Here is a 22,410-nt window from a genome sequence, read left to right as displayed (position 1 = left end):
TTACCCTAAATTTTTCTCAGCTTCTTTCCTGAAAACATGTTTCAAAAAGGAGAAGAAAAAGTTGAAGATATTTTCAGATGGGGTGAGGCTTGAAAAGGAGAGCTTCTGGACCACTCCACGCTGTTGCCTTAGAATAAACTTAAAAGAGTTATGTTCTGACCTATTCCAGAGGTTTCTGAGGGCAAATCAAAGACATTCACAAAGAATGTCCCAAATCATTGGTCTGAAGTAAACAAGAGTTTTCAATAATTCATTCAATCAAGCACTTTCCATGTGCCAAACACTGTCCCAGTGCTAGGATACAACAGTGAACAGAGTGGGAAAAATCCATGCTCTTCTGGAGGTCACATTCTCAAAGCATGAGACAAACAATAACTATGAAAAACAAATAGATTATACAGTCTTCAGATGGAATGGAAAAAATCCAAACCAAAGAGGGATTAGATATTCTAGGGGTGCCATGAAGGTGCTATTTTAAACAGTGTGGTCAAGAAAGGCTCAAAAAATAAACAGGTGACATTTAAGCACAGATCTGAAGTCAATGAGAGAGCAAGCTGTGAGTGAAACAGCAAGTGCAAGGATCCTGGGGCAAGACAGTGCACAAGATGACTCAGAAACACCAAGCTTGCCAGAGTGTCTGGAGCAGAATGAGCAAGGAGGAGGACAACAGGACAGGAGGAAGAACAGTAACTGACAACGACCTATCAGCCATTATCTGAACTTGGTTTTTCACTCAGAGTGGTAATAAGAAGTTACCTATAATAGGTAATAAGGAAGAGAAGATACATTTTGGGACTCATGTTTTGAAAAAAGCACTCTGGCAGCTGTTTTAATAATAGACTGTAGAGGGGTGCCTAGGTGGCTCAGGTGTTGAGCTTCTGCCTTCAGCTCAGGTCATGATCCCAGGGTCCTGGGATCGAACCCAGCATCCGGCTCCCTGCTCAGCAGGAAGCCTGCTTCTCCCTCCCCCTCTGCCTGCTTGTGTTCCCTCTCTCGCTGTGTCTCTCTCTGCCAAACAAATGAGCAACATCTTTGAAAAAAAAAAAGAAAAAAAGAATAGACTGTACTGGGCCCAGGGCAGAAGCAGAAGCAGTCTGGAGACCCCTACAATATTTGGGGTAAGAAATGACAGTTACAAGGATTTGAGAAGAGATTTTATGGAGATGCAGGTGGGCTTCTTATTTATTTTACTGATCTCCTCTTGGGACAGGGCCAGGAACAGCCCTGGTTGAGCAAGAATCTGGAAACCGAACCCACTGGGATGATCAGGAAACCAAGAACATTCAGGAAAGCATGGGCAGCACAATTAAATTCTAGAGTGGGTTCCAGATTATTCCCCACCCTGCTCTGGAGGAGAGTTCTTGGTCAGGTTCAGGCTGGACGGTCAGCCAGATTAACACACCCTGAAGACCATCTTTTGGGACATGATGCTGCTTACTCTGGAAGAACCTCTGTTGTAATCTCTGGGCCTTCTCTTCCCTCTGTCTTCTCCCTCTTTGTTAGATTATTTCTTCTCTGCCCTCCCCGCCACTGGGTTGGGGTTGCATCGAACTCAGAGGAGACCCCTTTCTGGAGAGATCTGGAGTAGCAGCTTAATCTAGGCTCTTTTCGAGGCTTTGGAGAGTAGAGCCTTTTTGTTCCCGTGTTCTTCTTTGTACACCTTTTCTTGCCAACAGGATCATAAAATGAAAAAGGACATGTTTCAGTCCAGGGCTCCTGAGGAGCAATCACTACTCATGGACCATCAGGGGGATCATGGCACTCTTTCAATTTTCACCATGTGAGATTGAACTTCATCAGAAAAGTTCAAACCGTAAGCTCGGTGTTGCTATTTCCCAAATATGTCCACCTCTGAAGGGTTTCGCAGCTAAAAACAGTGCCAGTTTTCAACCTGAGGTTCTTCTAGTCAATACATAGTCACCTGACCTGTACAGAAAATTAAATGCATCACCATCTGTACAGGTAAATAATGAAGGCAACCTAAATGTCCACCAACAGGAGAGGATCAAGTATAGTCATACCATGAATGTGCAGGGGGGAGAATAAATGAGCAAGAGCACTATGGACTTGAGCAAATCTCCAAAGCAACATTCACCACTCTGTCATCAAGAAAGAAACTACAGGGGCGCCTGGGTGGCTCAGTGGGTTAAAGCTCTGCCTTTGGCTCAGGTCATGATCCAAGGGTCCTGGGATTGAGCCTCGCATCGGGCTCTCTGCTATCTATCAGCAGGGAGTCTGCTTCCCTCTCTCTCTCTCTGCCTGCCTCTGCCTACTTGTGATCTCTGTCAAATAAATAAAATCTTAAAAAAAGAAAGAAAGAAAGAAAGAAACTACAAATGAACTGTTAAAATACGATTCCAATTTTACAAAGAGTCAAAGCTTGCAAAACTAGGCCATGCATTGCTAATGGGTAACTAAATATAGCAAAGGCTAAAATGATATGTGGAGTAACATCGAATTCAGATTAGTAGCTACATCTGAGGAAGAAGCTCATGGAGAAGGGTATCCAGGGACTTGGGTCACTCATGCAATGTTTCATTTCTTAAGCAGGGGGTGAGTTGCATGGGTGTTCTTTTTATCATGATAAATACTGGGGGCTTGAAAGAATATATTTTCTTAAGGATTTTATTTATTTATTTATTTATTTATTTATTTATTTTTCAGAGAGAGAGAGAGAACGGGAGAGCGAGCGTGCACAAGCAGGCAGAGTGGCAGACAGAGGCACAGAGAGAAGCAGGCTCCCTGCTGAGCAAGGAGCCCAACGTGGGACTCAATCCCAGGACCCTGAGATCATGACCTGAGCTGAAGGCAGTGGCTTAATCAACTGAGCCACCCAGGCATCCCTTGAAAGAATATTTTAAAAGTCATCTGTGTTGTAAGACTTTTTTTTTCCCCTCCACTGGAGCTCAAAGCTCTTCTTATTTTGATTAAAGCAGCAATGTTCCTGTAAACACTTGTACCGCTCATGACTGCTCCCGACTTATGGCCAGAGGGGTAAAGGCAGCCCTTGTGATTCATTCTAGATCCCGTCCCACTCTCCAGGCCCAGGAGTCACAGGCAGGACCTTAAAGTCTAAACTTCAGGTAGTAAACATGACACATGAGCCTAGATGTCCCCCCACCTCTTGCAACCCAGACTCAGTCTGCAACCTCAAACGCTGAGGTTGGCAGACAGAAAGGCTGTGAGGATTCTGTTACCTGACTACTTGTTTATTCTCTCCCTTCAAGTTATTTGTTTCTTTGTTCTGGAATTAAGTTTTCCCTTCCTCTCTCCTGGTCACCCCCTTCAGGTTTCAGTTTAACCACTACATCTGCAAAAATCCTTCCCTGGCCAACACTGCCTCATGGAACCCTGAGCTTCTCTCATTTTTATAGGGACAGAGAATGGCTATATGACTCACCCCAGTCTCCCCAGCACCTTAATAGGGTCTGATAACAGTAGATACTCAAAAAATATTAACTGAATGAATAAATGAGAGAGATTGAGCTCACTGAACATCCAATGGGGAAAAGGCATCTGGGGACAGGGAGAGTATAGGAAGTGAATATGACCAATATTGACTGGGTATTTTCCATTTGTTTCCAAAGCCCTGCCCACTGTGAAAATGGAAAGTAAGCTCTGAAGTGGTTTTGGCCCCAAGTGTCTAGCGTTAGGTAGCTTGCTTAGTCAGAACCTCCGTGTCCCCATCAATTAAATGATGCTAGTTGAGCACACCCATGAACTTCAGTGCTCTGTATATTCATGTATTTGCTTGTTCCCTTCCCTAGAAAATCTATAGTAAGGTGATTCGTGTAATGCTAGCAGAGGGAGGAAGACTTCTTCTTTGCCATCTCCCCAGGGAGCTGGTATCTAATTTTACAGTCCATTACTGAGGCACTTGCAGCAAAGACTCTCAGGGGACTATTTTTCTAAGAAGGTGCAAGACATGAGCTAGCAGAGGCTAACAATATAGAAAGCTACAGACAAGGTTTCGATAAAAGCATGAAGAATTGAAAATCAGAACAACCGAGGACAGTGGGATGTTGGCAGATTTGCAGGTAGAGGTTTGGGTGTATTTCTAATTATTTGATCCCAAGTCACAAAAACAACGGCTTCACTGTCTCACCACTCAGCCAACACATGCAAACCAGTACTTCTGTATATCTCTTATAAATACCAAACTGATTGTGTTACATTCTGATGTAGTTACTAGCTGAGGCTGACAAGGACGCTAGTCCCTCGTCAGGCAACATCGTCCCTTAATGGGACGGTGACTTGGGTGTTAAACATCTGAAGAAAAGAAGGGCTCTCACGCAGGGAATGAAGCCTGACCATGCTGGGAGAAATCTGCCCTCACTCCGCAGATTCCACGTTTTGTTTGAGGAGCTAGGATGTCTATATGTGCTCCCGGTGGCTAGGGGCTAAGAAAGCTGTCACCATATGGAGTCAGACCAGGGGGGCCAGATGGTCCAGGTTCACACAACTGTTGGTGTTTCGTTTATTACTCTGAGCATGTATTAAAGTTTAGTTAAATGTCCCTGTTGCCTCTCTGCTATGCGGCAAGCCATCAAAGGATAGTCTTGCTCGTTAAACATAGATAGAACCACAGTGAGAGAGTCATAGGGTACAGGTGATTCTCCCATTATGGAATGTTCTCCTTCCATTGCCGATCTTGGGGGAGCTGGATAGATTTGTATCCTTTGTCTCTATTAAGGATAAGTAAGCTTATTTATACCATCATTTTGGTTTTGATTCTGCCCTGCCTTTTGCTGGCTGTTTTCATAGTACTAATACTAGAAATCAATGACTTCTGGCACCCTTCTACAGTAGAGACATTGCCTTTAACTGATTTGAAATATACTCCTTGTAATTTCTACACCTTGACCTTTTACCTCTAAAGTAATAAAAAGTAAGTAGTATTTTTCTCCCATAAGAGCCCTTTAAATATTTCCTTGCTTCATCTACCCTTTTCAAGACATAAAATCCTAATCCTTTAACTCCTTTTCATATTGCTAGGAATTTAAGAATCCCCGAAGTTCTATGACCCTCTAAAATTGTGGTGTATAGAAATAAAAGTAAACATTTATTTTTTAAAATATTTTATGTATTTTAAAAACAGGATTGTTTTTGACCCAGAGAGAGAGCACAAGCAGGAGGAACGGCAGGCAGATGGAAAGGGAGAAAGGAAGGAAGGAAGAAAAGGAAAGGAAGGGGCACCTGGGTGGCTCAGTGGGTTAAAGTCTCTGCCTTCGGTTCAGGTCATGATCTCAGGTCCTGGGATTGAGCCCCTCATCGGGCTCTCTGCTCAGCAGGGAGCCAGCTTCCCCCCTCTCTCTCTCCGCCTGCCTCTCTGCCTACTTGTGATCTCTCTCTGTCAAATAAATAAATAAAATCTTCAGAAGGTATTAACTTGATCCGTATGTATCAACAAGTATATATCTCAAAACACTGCATTTAGAAAAAAAAAAATACATAGCAATTCCTCCTGAACACCTCATGTGTTAACTAGTCTGAGGGTTTTACCTGCATTAAGTCATTTAATCCTCAGAACTACCCTTTGAAACTGATGAGATTATTATTAAGAGGAACTGACGTACAGAGAAGTCAACGATTTTCCCAAAGCCACAGCTGTTTCTCCAGAGTCCGTGTTTTTGACGGATCTACTGAACTGACACAAAGAGGCTGCAGAACAGCAAGCACAGCCCACTACTTGCCAATATCATTATTATGTGTTAAAGGACTGAAATATAGGAAAAAATATACTAAACTCACAATAAGTCTGCCTTGGCCAGGAAGTTCACAGCATGACAGGATTGAGGGAGACCAGAAAGCACTACAGCAACATCTTTAAAGTTGTGTTTCTTTTTTAAGAAACAGTACATTAATTTGTAATTTTTGAAACCATAATCGTACATGAAAGAAAATGAAAGTGAACTTGTTGAACTATTAACAGTGGCTGATGTGGATGAGGGAAATATGGGTAGTTATTTTTCTTGCACTTTGGTACATGTTTCAATTTGAAGGAAAGAAGGAGTACCTAGTGACAGATCCATTTCCCTCAAAGAATAGGAGGATGGGGTCATGATATTTGTATTAAAAAAAAAAAAAAACAGACTCCAGAAGTATTCAGATGTACTGGGACAAGTGTATCTGGCAGAGGTGTGGGGTGCCAGAGAGAGCTCATGGCTGGCAAATTCAGAATCCCCTCACCAGCATATATTAGCTGTGTGACCTTGAACAAATGACTCAGCCTCTCAGAACCACTTCCTTCACACAAAATATAGTAATACCACCTCCACCAGGTTGAATGGGGACCAAATCAAGTATCCTCTGTGCCTGCTTTATCAGGTACTATGGTTCTGCAGACACCAGAATTCGATTTTCTATCTTCCCTCAACACTTCGAATAAATGTAACTTAACTCTGTATTTTGCCAGTCTGTTAAGGGTAGAAGGGATGCTGTTCTATACAAGGTCTAGGGCAACTTCTGAAATATATTTGGAAAAAAATGCAACACACACTAACAAGAAACCCTTCACCAATCCCGATACAGCGACCTCTGTTTCCTCCTCTGTGAATGTGTATAAAAATGCCACTTACTGACCAGAGCAGTTGAGTTTTGAATAATGCTTTTAAAAATGTTCACCCAGAGTACACACACACACACACACACACACACACACACCCCCCCTCTGGGTGCATTTTATCTAGTCCTGGTAATTTAGTTACTTGTGGTTTATTTATTAGGTTGAAAACATCCTGTTAATTTACTATTATTTAATTTATTAACTGATTAAGGCCTGACCTCTCAAGGGGAAAATGCTGATTAACTGTATAATACAAAGGCTAAGATGTTTCATAGGAGCGTCTTACAGATACATTCTTCCTTCTGAATAGTTCCTCGTTCAGAGAGTCCTCTGTTTCTCTTTGTGCTCATTGTTTGCTCTCATTCAGGCAAATGTTCCCCTACCCACCCCCACCTCCTTTGGAAAGCCAAGTTCAACATTTTTAAAAACAGACTTTATTTTTTAGATAGATTTTAGATTTATAGAGAAATTAAGAGGATAGTATGAAAAATTTCCATATACTCTGCACCCAGTTTCCCTATTACTAACATCTTATGTTAGTATGGAATATAGGTTATAATTAATGCACTAATATTGATGCATTTTCAAAAAATAAAGGCCATCCTGTACTTGAATTTTTTTTAGTTCATATCTAATGTCCTTTTTCTGTACTAAGCTCCCATTCTAGACCCACATTACATTTAGGTGTTATATCCCTTTAGGCTCCTCCCTTGACTGTGACAATTCCTCAGACACTTCTTGTTTTTGATGACCTTGATAGTCATAGTTTTGAGGAATATGGGTCACGTATTTAGTAGAATGTCCCTTACTTGGAACTTGTCTGATGTTTTTCTCATAACTAGACTGGGATTATGGTTTCAGGGGAGGAAGACCACAAAGGTAAAATACCATTTTCATCAAGTCATATTGAGGGTTCATCTTCTTACGTGAGTCATCACTGTTGATATTGACCTTCATCGCCTGGCTGAGCTACTGTTTGTTGGAGTCTCCACCCCCTTTCCATCCTATCCTATTCGGAAAAAAGTCATGCTGTGCCATCCATACTTAAAGAGTGGGGAGTGATGCTCTTCTTTGAGTATAGAACATCTACTTAAATTATTTAGAACTCTTCTGCATGGGAGATGTGTCTTTTCTCCATTGATTTGTGTATTCAGTCACCAGATACAATTTTTTAAAAAGATTTATTTATTTATTTGAGAGAGAGAGAGAGACAGCACATGCATGAGCAGGAGGTGGGGGAGAGATCAGAGGGAGGAGAGAGAAACCCAAGCAGACTCTGCCCTGAGCCCAACCTGGGATGCCATCTCACGACCCTGAGATCAGGACCCCAACTGAAACCAAGAGTCAGATGCTTAACCGACTATGCTACACAGGTACACCATGAGATATAATTTTATTAAAGAACTTGGGGTAAAAATTAATTGTTTCAAAGATATTCCTTCCTAAAATCCAGGACCAAAAAGAATGAAGCTTAATTTGCTTTGCTTCTATTAAATTTAATTTCATTCTTTTTTTTTAATTTTTTTTTATTTTATTTTTTATAAACATATAATATATTTTTATCCCCAGGGGTACAGGTCTGTGAATCGCCAGGTTTACACACTTCACAGCACTCACCATAGCACATACCCTCCCCAATGTCCATAATCCCCCGCCCAACCCCCCTCCCCCCATTAACCCTCAGTTTGTTTTGTGAGATTGAGTCACTTATGGTTTGTCTCCCTCTCAATCCCATCTTTTAATTTCATTCTTAACTGAACATTAAATATGTATAAAACTGGTCTGTAGAGGACATAAGGCTGACTGAGCTAAGATTCCTTTCCTGAAAAAACAGGCCCAGACAGAAAATGTATATATATAACAAGGCAGATAAGTACTATAGTTAAAAGTAAAGTGCTTTGGGAGCACTGAGAAGATAGTAACTAATTCAGGGAGAGCTTGATAAAAAAAAGTCTGAAACCAGGACCTGCTTTCTGTGCATATAATCAGTGATTCTGAATGATTCCGATTATAAATAGAGAGCAGCCCAGATAGAATGGAAGGCTTCACTAAAGTCACACAGTTGGTTAATGCCAGCGTCTGAGCTGAAAATGAATTCTTCCAGTTCTGGATCCCATGTTCCTCTTGCTACATTTTGTTAGAAAACAGCCCAGAAGTCTGCTATGCATTATCCAAGATGGAAATGGAATGGCATGGAAATTACCTCAAATAAGCGTAAGACTTTGGCCAGGGCACCAACTTCTTCTTTGAGTGAGAAGATCAGTGATATGGCACCATTTTGACTGGAGTTGTCTTCAATATAGCTTGTTTCCTAAAAGATGAAGTGTTCTTGGTTAAAATACTTTTCTGTGAAACCTCCAAGGAAGAGGCTGGCATGATCTCTCTCTTCTAGTCAAGGCTTAGAATACAGTAAGCTACATATATTCTACATAGAAATATATAATTTCTGATGGAAAATAAGGAAGTCAAGGAAAGTGATATTTTCAATAATGCTCTTAGGTCAGTATTCAATTTTAGAAACCTTTAATTATTTACTGACATCACCAGTCATCCTATAGCTTCAAGACCTTTTAATGAGCACCTGCCAAGTGCTGGACACTATTAGGGCCCTGAGAGCCAAAAGTGAGTAAGACAATGCCCCATCCTTCAGGAGCTCAATATTTGGCTTAACAGACACATAAACCACACAAAGATCCTTAGAGGTAGTATAATACAGTTCAAAAAGTATTCAGGAAAACAATGAAAAATATGGTGTGGAATGTACTAAAAATGGGTGTTTGAGACCAAAGACCTGGGTTGAAATTCTCTGTCTTCCAGTTACCAGATCAAACAGTCTAGGCAGATAGCTTGACCTTCTAAGTTTCCTCATCTGGAAAATCTTTGTAATCATAAGCTCTGTCAAAGCAGTATTCACATAATGAAAAAAAACTAAAAACATAAAACAGTTTACATATAAAAATGAAGGAAATATATATACACAAGAATTACTTCTTGGCCTTTGGCAAAGATCTCAAGGAAGCATCACACTCAGGAAACATTGTTCTGTATGCTGGGATCCAAGTTATCCAATTAAAGTCACAAAATACATAAAAGTAATACAAATAATCTGTTGGAAGATGGACATCCTACACTACAAAGCAAATTATGACAAGGATCTAGCACTTTCTACATGCACGTGACAGCAAACTAAGGTGGGATTAGGGTTGGTATTGCAGGGTTTGCTGCAGACTTTAAAAATTGTATAGTCAAGTTTTACAGCAATATATAAACCTCCATATGTGCCCACAAATCAATAGTATATACCTAAAACTAAGAAGAAGAACCCGTGCAGAACAATTACTCTCTTGTAAGAAAGCTGATGAAATCAGTGGAATAGATGTTACATCAGCTCAGTAAGAAGGCTGTGTTGGACGGCTCTCCCAGTGACTCAGCATAATAAGTCTTGCATGAAAATTGATGGCCCCAGGATGAAATTCTTCTCATTCAGAAAGTTCAGATTTTCACAGAACCACACCCAAAACAGAGGTGGGGGGCAAGAACCAAAATTATCAGCAGGTGTAGTTAGATGGAGCTTCACATGACTTGAAGATTGAACTATTCTATATCCCTAAATGGACCGTGATTTTCTCTTTCTTGAAAAAAAGCTTTTTCTTTTTAAAAAATTCCAGTATAGTTAATCTATCATTTCTTAAGAGCCTGTAATATCCCAGGCATTATAATAAGCACTTGATTTGGATTATCTCATTTAATTTTGATACAATTTAGGAGGCTTTACTATCCACCGAGTGTCAGCTTTTATTGACAATAAAATGAAGCCTTAGGGAAGGTAAGTAATTGTCCACAGTTATGCAGTCAGCAATGGAGCCATGGTAGGACCTCACATCATCTGACCCCAGCCTATGTCCACCACTCACAGCTTCTTCTCGCAGGACTATGTCCTGCCTCTCCCTCTTTTAAACCCTACCAGAGATATGCAGAGGAGTCTCTGACGTTAGTCTTCTTCCTCCCAGAGAACATTAAGCCCTTAGTCCTTTCTGGTTTCCTCGAAAAGATGAAAGATTTCCATTTCTGGTTCAATTGGCAACATTCTCTTGTGTTGGCCTCCAAGAAAAGTTACACATTCCAGATAGACCTCAACAGACACCACCTATGACTGAGGCAATTCAGGCTTGAACGCACCCTTCCTCAAGATTCCCATCACCACCACCTTTCTGCTCCTGTAGGTCCGAGTCCTATCTGACCTTCTCCAGAAATGACCCTTGGGATTATGTCCTCCTTTTGTTCCTACTGCTACCATGCTAATCCAGCTTTTAGTGATCTATATCGATCTGGCCCTAAGAGACTTTTGCTTGTGTCCTCCTTCTACTCAGAATTCTTCAAAGGCTCCCCATGGCCAGCAGGATAAAATATCTCTTTCTGATATACAGGAGTATCTTGAGACCTCATCTCCAGAGGCCCGCCCACAGGAACCACCTTGCCAGCAAACGGGTTTTCTCCTTGTCTTTTCAGCTTCTCATTAAAGCAAATGCCATGCACCACTCTGCCTCGTCCCTTTTCAAATATCTTAGCCTGCCTCAAAAGCTCTCTTTGGGTCTCACTTCTGCCAGGAGACCTTTGTATTCCCCAGCTGAGGAGAACAATCCCTCCAGGTTCTATGCATTCTATTTGGCTTCTGATGCCCACATAGGACTTGACTCGCAGAGCTGGCCCTGTTTTTAGGGTTCATCTAGTTCCTCCCCCTTATTTTCCCTATTTCTTGTAGACCATTTATTCAATACCTCTCTCAACAGCCTACTCTTACCCATGCCTGTCCTTTTCACTTTCTCCCCATACACTTTCTAGATCAGAGATTTTCAAAGAGTGTTCTTTGTTTCTCCACTTCAAAATTACCTGGGGATTCCTTGTTCAAGAGCAGATTCCGAGGCTTCACCCTAACCTATTAAATTTGAGTATCTGAGGTAGGCTCTTGGAACCCACATCTTCAAAAGATCCCAGATGATTCTTAACCACAAAAGATTTTGAAGCCACTGATAAATGCACAGCATATTTTTTTAATTGTGACTTTTCCCAAATATGTCTGCAAACTCACATTTACCATATGACAAGGTACTACTTTTATTGTTATTAATATTAATAATAGGACTTGCCATTGAATGAATACCCACTACGTGCCAGGAGCCATATTGGTGCTTTTTATAGTTAATAGACATCATCATTGGCAGCAACTAGCACTGTTAACAAGAGTTCACATGTAATCGGTTCATGGAGTCCTCACAATAGCACCATGAAGTAGGTGCTATTATTTTGCAAGTGAAGGAATAGACTCTGCTAGGTTCAGTGAACTGTCCAAAGACACCCAGCTAATGAGTAGCAGAGCTTGGATTCCAACAATTCCACAATCCGTATTCTGCCTCCCAGTGACAGACCAAATGAGACAACAGCTCCCTTTTTCCAAAACTTGAGGGGACTTAAATGAAAAGAAGCTCATGGATGTTTGTGATATGGTGTGGCCTTGGGTGGATCCTGATTCCAGCCTTGCTATGTTCATCCAGCATGGGACCTTGGGCAAATCTCTCCCAGAATATATTTTTATTGGCTCGTAATCTATACCTTATTTGCTTTCAAAAGGCATGTGAGTTGGCTTAGAAATATGTACACCCAGGGTGGGTAAAGGTAGAGAAGTAACTCAGAAACTAGATCGGAAGAAATAGGGCAGGGAAAATGAACTTTACTATCACCCAAGAGAAAGAATTTTGATCATCGGGCAATCCATTTAACAGGAGAAATACATTCCCTATGGTTGTGTCTAATAAATATACTCTGTTATCTTTGGAAAAGAGCATTTTGAAAATTAGGGACAAAATTTAGCCAGGTATTCCTTTTGATCTTAGTGCTTTTTGGAGCCATGGTAGGAGGTTTCTATTTGCACATGGAATTATATGCATAGACGTCCACAGTGGAAGACAACCAAAATCAAGATGTGGACATCCTTTCATGGACACGCTATAGCTCTATATTCCAGGGTGTCTCTGCAGGAGGAGGCAGTGTGGGAGAGGGGTGCCCCGGGGAGTTGGAAGTGAGATCTGTGTTTGAACCCTGGTTTCACCATTTAGAGCTCTGATTTCTGAGTTTCCCTCATCTTGTATTCCACTGCCCCCATTCTATTTTTCTTCACAGCTCTTTTCTCTACATGAAATTCGTGTCCATCTCATTCGTTTTTGTATTGTTTTTCTTACCCACTAGAATATGTTTTACCGGCATAGAAACTCTGCTGTGCCTGGCACATAGTAGGGGCACAGCAAGTCTCCTGGGTGAATGAATGAACCAAACATCTATTGCAGGGTTGTCATGCCTGTTGTGTGTGTAGATCACATAACCTATCACATGCTCTCCAGCCTTGTATCAGAATTACATCCAGCATGGGCTGTTCATCTGGGTCAGGAGATTTGAGAAGGCATAAACCAAGTCTTTTTTGCAGACTGTCAGGAATCCTAAAGACTATTCTAGTCCAAACCGCCCTCCCCACCACCACCCCAGTTTTACAGATACCAAACTGAGCGTCCTCCTCCTAGTTAGGTGACTTCCCCACTACACAACTTCAGTAAACAAAAAAACCAGAGCTCACACCTCCTCACTCCATGTCCAACACCCCTCCATGGTGTAGCTGTACCAAGCACTATGCTTGACTCGTGCTTATCTCTCTTGCCAGTGTTCCAGACACATTTTGTCAAGCAAACAAATAAGTTCTGGCTAGACACTATGCTCCAGGAACTGTGCTAAGAGCTTTACAGACACTAGTTCATTGAATTCTCATCCCAACCCAAGGGTATGGGTATTTTTATTCCAATTTTTCAAATGGACAAACCTGAAGCTTTACAAAGTTTAACATCTTGCTTTCAATGCAAAGGTATTACCAGGCCTGCTCTAAACCCTCCTCTCTATCCCCAGTCATCAAGAGTAACAATCTGTGGTTCTCAATCTTCTAACTATTCTAGAAATAAAGCTTTAAGTTCTCCCTAACCAGATTGCTGTCCCACTTCCTCCATTGCCAATGGCACTGGAAATAAATGATGACAGAGCCAGGATCTGTTCTGGGATCTGTCTGACACCCATACTATCCCTCCTCAGCACAAAGTTCTGTTTACCAAGCACTGCAAACCTTTTTCAAAGGAAAATTTTCTCACTGGACTCAAAAAAAAAAAAAAAAAAAAAAAAGCCAGTTCACAGTTCTGTGGTCTCTCTAGCTATAATAAAATATCAACCATGCTCTCCTCTCCAGCCTGTCTGTTCTCCAGATGGCTCTCACTAATCCTGCAGATGACACATGTCTGTAAAGTCGTGTTATCTCCCAGGGCTGGGCTTTAAGTCTGAACCCTAGAGCCTAGGAGTGTGATAAGTCAATTAAAGAATGTATTCTGCGATTTTTCACCTCAAGAGAAAGGCAACAAATCCCGAACAGAATGCACCCTGAGCATTATTCCCATCCCAAGTCACGTCTAGGGTTCTCTCACATTCCCAGTCCAGGGCTAAGCCTTGTTCATTTTCCTCTCTGTTTAATTTTCTCTTTCCCCAGGTCTGAGTAAGACTGAGACTTCCTCAAGCCTCACTTTCTCCCAATGCTGAAAAAAAGGATTCAAATTTCTTACAATTTTGCCATGTTGATAGGTGGCTGAGAGCACTTCATACATATCACAGTAAAGCAGATCTAGAAGAATCCCATCTCCCATTCCAGATCATTACAAACCATCCACTTCAGGCTAGGAAAGAGAAAGCAGGCAACAGAGAGGAACAGTGACTTGTCCAAAGACACACAGCTGATTGGGGGCAGCTCTGAAAGCCAGATCCCCGACCCCTAAACAGCACTCTTTCCCTGAAAGCCGCATAGGACAGATGTCCCTCTCGAGGGAAGAGCTGTCGAGGACCTGTGTTATCTGTTGCCTTCTCAGACATTTTCATCACCTTCAAATAAGTTCAGATTTCTCCATGAGTTTAAGGGAGTAGGAAACATCAACATTCCTCAGACCCTTTACCTCTAGGGACCAAATTCCCCTGCCTGAGTGCTGGGCAGCGTGCAGCCCGGCCAACTCTGGCTCACCTGTCCCTCAGAGAGTTTCCTGCCAGGGCTTCCGTTCTCCAGGACCACAGCCGACATGCTGGCTCCCCTCGTGAGTGAGATCTCTGGTCGGTGGCAGGCAGTTTTGCAAACAGCACGTGCTGCTGAGGTTTTTAACCTGGCGTTGGGAGGGGAGGACAGATTCCAAGGATGTCCCCTGTGAGTACAGGCCACAGTAATGCCCCCGCCCCCGGTAGGCGTTGTCCTGACGCAGTAGACTCCAGGTAACCCAGGGGCCCCTACCAAGGGGAAGGTGTAGCTGACGCCTGCAGGCTGGACTTGGTTGCAGCCCCAGAATGGAGCCTGGGGCTACGTGTGCACTGGGGATTAAGCAGGGTTGGCAAGTCCTGGACTCAAGAGCACGGGAAGCAGTTTCTCTGCAGTGCAAATAACCCCGAGATCTGCTGATGAAAAAATTTTAAGAAATCATCCTTTCCTCCCCCACCCACCTCCCCATGGGAGCAGAGCTGGAATCCTGATTTAGATTTCGATCAGGGGTCAGGGGCAGGGTCCTTTCTATTAACCATTAAGCCAACTACCTTTCTGTGCTTTGACTTTAGAAAGTTACATAGAGGTAGCATTGTGAACGCTGAGCACAGCAATAAAAAGCAAAGGTAAGAAGAACACAAGCTGGGTTGCAATGCACTGACACGTCCTCGAGCTGTTTACACAACTGCTGAGAGCGTAGAAGAGACAGAGGTAGAGCCACCTTGCCAGGAACTTGGGAGAATATGAATAAGAATGAGGTCATGCATTGAACATTTAGTACAGTTCTTGCCATATAGCTGAACAATCAATAAAGAGAAGGTACCGTTTAAAAGGATGGGACAACCAGTAATCACTGAAGACCTCTCCTGTGGGCCAGGCAGTGTTCCAGGCGTCGAGGAGCAAGCAGTGAATGAAGTAGAGGATATTGCCTCCCCGGCCAGCCTGCTGTTCTGTGTGCAAGACAGAAAATAAATTAATAAATTTAGTCAGAGCTAAGCTTTTGGAAGAAAATGAAACGGGGAGAGGCAAGGACTGAGCTGGTGGGCACTGAAGAGTGGACTTCTTCAAACAGGTAGGAAGATGTCCTTCCCTCCTGTATTTTCAGATTGGGAATCTGAGATGAAGATTCATTGCCAGTAGACAATGGGTGGGGTGGGGGGGGAGAGTAGGGGGAGGACACTGCAAAGTCAGAGGTTCAGAAAAAAATGTGAAAAAATCAGGGGCATCAAGGCATCAAAGCCTTGAGGGCCTGCCTAATATTTACCCAGGACAGAAAACAAGCCAATAACGGAGGTTGCTCGAAATCCACCCCTTCCCCTCCCACAATTCTCTGATGGAGTAACCAAGCATCGCCAAAGGGAGGAAAATATTCTCATAGTTGAGATTCAAAACAAATGGACTAACTCCCAGTTCCACCACTGATGAGCTATGTAGCTTGGTCAAATTCATGCCTCAGTTTCTTAATCTTTAAAATAGGGATTTTAAGGATTATTGTGTAGGATTCCTTGAGCCTCTATGATGTGCCGGGCTTTCTATTGACTGCTAAGAATATAGACATAACTAAGTCTAATTTCTGTCTAAAAGGAATCCTTGAGTGTCTGATTCATATGTCCTGTGGTAATTGGAAGATCCATGCTGTTGAACACAGACGAGCAAACCCTGACCTCCACCCTCAGGAGAAATTGTATCCTTTAACTAACTCCAGTAGTTTTTCATTTTTGTTTTTTTAGTGTAGCAGACCTGAAATAAAGAGTTTCCTTGAGCCCCAGGACTGCCTGACAAACACCGTTCATCCCATGCTATCACTGTCATACTGAGAACAATGGACAGGACAGCACCTGCTCTCTAAGCTCATGCAGTAAATAAAGGCAAACAATGACAGCTACTTATTTACATGCACACTGTATGCTGGGTGCCGCGCCAACCTCTCCACACACATGATTTCATTTATTCTGCTCAACAGCACCATGACCGATGCACCCCTTCACAGATAAGGAAAGTGAGATCCACGTAGTTTAAATAAGTAGTCCAAAATTGAACTACATTTCACCCAATTCCAAGACACTGGCTCTTAAGTATTCTTTTCTCCCTCTTTGAGACATAAAACAAGAGTGATTTTTGGAACAGCAAAAATAATAGCACATCTCTTTTCTCCTCACACCAGCAAAAAATGGAATTATTTATCCAATCTCACATAAAAATGCCCCAGACCTGGGTTGGGAGCAGAGCACACTTGATTTTCAGATACCCCAGAGAAAAACACTGATAATTTTTTTTTTAATTATTCCAGCAAAAAGGGAAAGTTTCTCTACGCAGTAAGATAAAAACTCTCATTGCTTATGATAGAAATTTTGTAGACATTATTTAAATTATCTTTTTGTCTAATTAGATGGAATATAATGTGTTGGTCTTACTAGTGAGGGCTGTGCCGAGTCCTAAGAAAATTGCACCAGACCCCAGTACAAATCTAGAAGGAGCATCCGAGAATGCAACCTGCAGAACACTGAGGTATTGTGAATGGCCACACAGACTGGCACCATGTTGCAAGTGGTGTAGCTGGTACACTTAGAGCTGACCTTCACTGATTTGGAAGGTGAAGATTTCCCAACTACGGCAGGTTATCAAGCAATCTCTTTTCATTTAACCTCATTTGTGGAGGATCGAGTTAATCATAATCCATGATTTCATGGCACGTAATCAAAACCTACAAGATCCTTTCTTGGTTTATTTATTCATTCTCTTTTATCTTTATTCCCTACCTCCATTCCCTCCTCCCAGAGGTGATATCCCTAAAACTTTTAATACTCAGCCTTGGATTTTTAAAATGCCTGGATATATTAGTGCATGTGTGTACTTTCCATGGATGTGAGTGATGTTGTAGTATAGTTTTACTATAGAATGTAGATGTAATATAGATTTCATATTTTCTAACTTTTTCTTTCACCATATTCTTAGGATAGAACCATGTTATGAATGTACATCTAGTTCTTTGCTTTCCTACCGGGTAGAGTCTCTCCAGTGTGTATCTACCACATTTGACTCCAATGTTCCCCTAGGCTGCTTCTAACTCTCCCCATCCCAAACAATTCTGCAATAAACACCTTCATACTTGTTCCCTTAGAGACCTGTGTGAGAATTTGTCTTGGATAGAAGGTTGGGATCCTGAATCATAGGGAACATGCATTCTTAACTGCACAAACTACTATCAGATTGCCCATTAGAATGGCTTATACTAATCCACACCCTTATCAAAAAGGCCAAATAGTTCCTGTTGCTGGAGATCCCCAATATCTGGCATTTTTCCAAATGTCTGATTTTTTGCCAATCCGATCAGTTTGAAGAAGTATGCCCTTGTTGTTTGTGTTTTGCATTTTTCTTAGACAACTGGGTTTGAGCATCTCTTTAAAGATTAATGCCACTGAGATTTCCCATGCTGTGAATAGTTCATTATATCCTTTGCCTATGTTTCTATTGGTATTCCTGTTTCTCCATGTTGACTTGCAGGAATAATTTGTGTCGTCCAGATATTAGCACTGGGCCTTTCTCAGACACTAACCTATCTATCCTAATAGATCACTGCCAGTTTACTGTCAACTGGTGTTCTTCCTTGAGGGAAAAAAAAAAAAAGAGATAATTCTGATATAATAAAAATTTATCTTTTAAAATTTGGGGGGGGGGACATCTATTTAAGAAGTCCTTTTCATCCCCAAGTTACAAAGGTATTCTCTTCTTCCATCAGTATTAGTTTTATCTTTCATACCTGGATCTTTAGTGTATCTGCATCTTTTTTGCGGATGGGATACAATAATGACCCAGGTTTTCTTTTCTCTCTTTCCTCTCTTCATGTCGTGAGTCAGCTTTTGAACAACACTGGCAAAGACTTTCCCTCACTGAGGTTTTTTGTCAGAATTTTCTGACTTGAGATGAAATGGTCTCAGAGATACACAGTAAGAGATACCCCTTTGACTTCTGGTACCATATGTGCTGAGTGAAATAGGTCAAGCAGAGAGAGTCAATTATCATATGGTTTTGCTTATTTGTGGAGCAAAAGGAATAACATGGAGGACATGGGGAGATGGAGAGAAATGAGTCGGGGGAAATTGGAGGGGGAGAGAAACCGTGAGAGACTGTGGACTCTGAGAAACAAACTGAAGGTTTTGGGGGGAGGGGAATGGGAGGTTGGGTGAACCTGGTGGTGGGTATTATGGAGGGCATGTATTGCGTGGAGCACTGGGTGTGGTGCATAAACAATGAATCTTGAACACTGAAAAGAAATAAAAAATAAATAAATTTTTTAAAAAAACTAATGATGTATTTTATGGTGACTAACATAACACAATAAAAATTTTTTTAAAAAAATTAAAAAATCTCTTAAAGAAACTGAAAACATCGGTTGTCTTTGCGGAAGAGACTCAGGTGCCTGAAAGATAAGGGAGTGTGAGAAAATTTTCACTATTTATGTTTTAACTTTTTTATTTTTAATTTACATGAATATTTAACTCTTGAAAAATAAATAAATGATATAAAAATTATATCTAAATAAAAAAATTGAATGACTTAGAGATTACCAGTTTCTCAGGCAGTTCAGATTGCTATACCAAATATACTATAGACTGGGAGATTTAAACAACAAATATTTATTTCTCACAGTTGTGGAGGCTGCTGAATCCAAGACCAAGTGCTGGCAGATCCACCATTGGGTGAGGACTCCCTCTCTGGTTTGCAGATGGTCATCTTTTCATGATGGAGAACAGAGAGAGGAAGCAAGCTCTCTCAAGTCTCTACTTGGAAGGGCACTAACCCCATTCATAAAGGCTCCACCCTTATGACCTAATTACCTTCCAAAGTCCTCAAATACCATCACACTGGGGATTAAACCTCCAATATAGAAATTTGGAGGGGTGGAGACACAAATATTTCAGTCCATATAACCAGAAAATGAATAAAAATAGAAAGGAAAACTTTCAAATCAACAAAAGAAAAACTGACCTATTCCTCCAGTAGAAGGTTAAAAAGGAGAAAATGAAATAAATATAAAGTGTGGGAAGTGGAAAATATGAAATAAAATGGCAGAAATATGTACTAGCATAAAAGTCTTTATAATAAAATTCATAGGCTAAACTTACTAATAAAAAGAAATTATTAGATTAAATTAAAATACAAGTTATGTGGTGAACACTGGGTGTTATATGTAACTAATGAATTGTTGAACAGCATATCAAAAACTAATGATGCATTATAACGTTGGCTAACTGAACACAATAAAAAATAAATTAATTCTAAAAAAATAAAATACAAGTTATATATATATATATATATATATAATCATACATATTTATAATCCGTGTATAAATACATGTTCTACAACTTTTTGTCTGATTGATCTATTCATTTCTTAAATAGGAATTTTAGAATATCATAAATATAGGGGTTCCTGTGTGGCTCAGTTGACTAAGTGTCTGCCTTTGGCTTAGGTCATGATCTCAGGGTCCTGGCATCAAGCCCTTTTTCGGGCTCCCTGCTCAGCAGGAATCTGCTTTTCCCTCTCCCACTCCCCCTGCTTGTGCATGCTCTCTCTCTCTGTCAAATAAATGAATAAAAATTTTAAAATCTTTAAAAAAATCATTGTATATACATACATCCACACATATATATTTGTATCTTCAAGAACTAAAGAATACTAGCATACCTGAACATTTATAAAAATGGACTATAATATGCCTGGTTATGAAGCTTTGACAAACTCCAAAGAATCAAAATCATGAAGATTAGGCTATTTAACCATAGTGTAATATAGTTAGAAATTTTGAGCAATGTTTTTATTTCTATTTACTTTTCTGTGAATCATCTGTACCTTGGATTATGTCCCTACTCTTTATTTTTGAAATCACCAGGCAGGACATTGGCCTAGGCTTCATTCCTACTCCCCAACGTCAATCTCAGATATGCCGCACTATGGAAGATACACATTCTTCAAGGAAGTACCTACAGTTACAATCTAGTATTGTTGTCATCTAGTACAAAAATAATATCTAAATTTTGATTATTTTTCTAATGGGGAGTTTTGTATGTGCCTTGGAGATTACCCACTGGGGGCTTTCAAACATGGTCTTGTGATCCAGGTGATACCTCTTGACTAAGAGAGGTCCATCTCACAATAAATTTCTATTTCTTTAGGGGTCATCTCACCATGCAGCCTAGTCAAGAAAAATGTACCTTTGTCCTGCCTGTGGTGGAGTCCAGCTTGTCCACACTCTGGCCATCTGTCCATGTTTAATATTCAAAGAAGCTAGACAGTTTCTTTTCTTTATACATGAATTAGGCATAGTCCTTACATCCCTCAAATTTCAGAAGACTTAGGCTGAGTTCTCTGATAGGTTCTTTTTCACCCTCCTAAATTTGGTATAAGGTGAAGAAGAAGGATTTCTGGAAAGAAAAGAGAAATGTCACGGCACACTAACAAAACTCTCTTTAATAAAATTCTTTCTTTCCAGTCATTTGAGTTAGTGTCTTAGAATGCCCTTATAAATCTTTAAAATGAGTGTTGAGTCAAGGATTGCAAAATGGGCTTCACCATCTCTTAGCATGTTCTGCATGGAAAGGCTCAGATTCCAAAACAATGACCACAAAACAATCATATTTAACATATATAACCAGTGTAGTAATTAGACCAATGGAGGTTTTTAAATATTAAATTTTTAACTAGGTCCATGTATGTATGAATAATTTGGAGAAGGGGAAAACTGAGAGGTTATTTTCCTGACATTTCTTGGACTATGTCTTGGACTACTTTTTCAAGGATATTTGCACAGCAACAGCCTTAGAAGAGGGAGATGGTGTCTCTCTATGGGTAAAAGGGCAGATTTGGTTCCTGATATGTGAGAGATAAAGATCTCCACCCCCAAAGATATTCCATGATAATAAAGTCTTTCCCCTCTCCCTGGAGAATTTCTGCTTACAACCCAGAGTAAAGACAATGCCTCTCTTTGGAGAGGAGGATGGGGAATGTGCCATCAGCCCCATAGAAGAAGTGAGTTTTCTAAGCTCAGTGTTCCTTGGCTGTGACACAGAACCAGTGTGTACTCAGCATCTACCTGGATCCACTTTGTTTTGACACCTATGGGACTTGGACAAAGGGAACCAATATAAACACAACATGGGTGTTGCCTATTGTTCTCTGAGCAATAACCAATCTATATCCTCTGGGCTTATCATTCCTTGCTGGCCAGTTTCAGGGAAGTATGGCAAGTCATCTTAGCAGTTACACTGATGTTTAGGAAATACTTGCTCTATTTGACAGAGAAAAAAAAAAAAGAGATGAGGCAATAATGGCTAGCATTTTCTTTTCTTCTCTCTCATTAAAATAGAAACTCTAAATGTTAGTCAGCCAAACCCAAGACTCCCCAGAATAAAATACTACATTCCCCTGCCTTCCTTGAAGTTAGATGTAATTGAAGGTCTAACATTTGACCAAAGAAACACAAGTAGAAGTTTGTGCAACATCTGAAGAGTGTCCCTATAGAAGGCTTGCCCTTCTCCTTCTATTTTCTCCTTTTTGCAGGATGGAGCACAGAAATCCTGACTGGAATTGGAGCAGCCATTTTCAATTATGAGATAAACGTAGGAATGGGGCTATGGTTTTCAGAATAAAAAGAGAGAAGAATAAAGATAAAACGAGACTGATTCGTGACATCATGAAGACTTAACTCAGCAGCCTTGGACTTCTGACCTTGATTTGATATAG

General features: G+C 40.8%; 1 protein-coding gene across 1 annotated transcript in view; it reads right to left on the bottom strand.

The window, feature by feature from the left end:
- LOC111142182 (phenylalanine hydroxylase) overlaps positions 1-14,876 on the bottom strand; it is a 70,568-nt gene extending 55,692 nt beyond the window's left edge. Inside the window, exons 1-2 of the mRNA XM_022495192.1 lie at positions 14,661-14,876; positions 8,769-8,876 (exon numbers count right to left, since the gene is read on the bottom strand). Of these exons, the coding sequence (XP_022350900.1) occupies positions 8,769-8,876; positions 14,661-14,717 (165 nt within the window). The 5' untranslated portion in view covers positions 14,718-14,876. The remainder of the gene's footprint in view (positions 1-8,768; positions 8,877-14,660) is intronic.
- Between the last annotated feature and the right edge of the window lie 7,534 nt (positions 14,877-22,410).

Source organism: Enhydra lutris, unplaced genomic scaffold, assembly GCF_002288905.1.
Source record: "Enhydra lutris kenyoni isolate GAN:26980312 unplaced genomic scaffold, ASM228890v2 scaffoldscaffold7, whole genome shotgun sequence".
NCBI lineage: Eukaryota > Metazoa > Chordata > Mammalia > Carnivora > Mustelidae > Enhydra > Enhydra lutris.
This window is presented reverse-complemented; position numbering and strand designations above follow the sequence as displayed.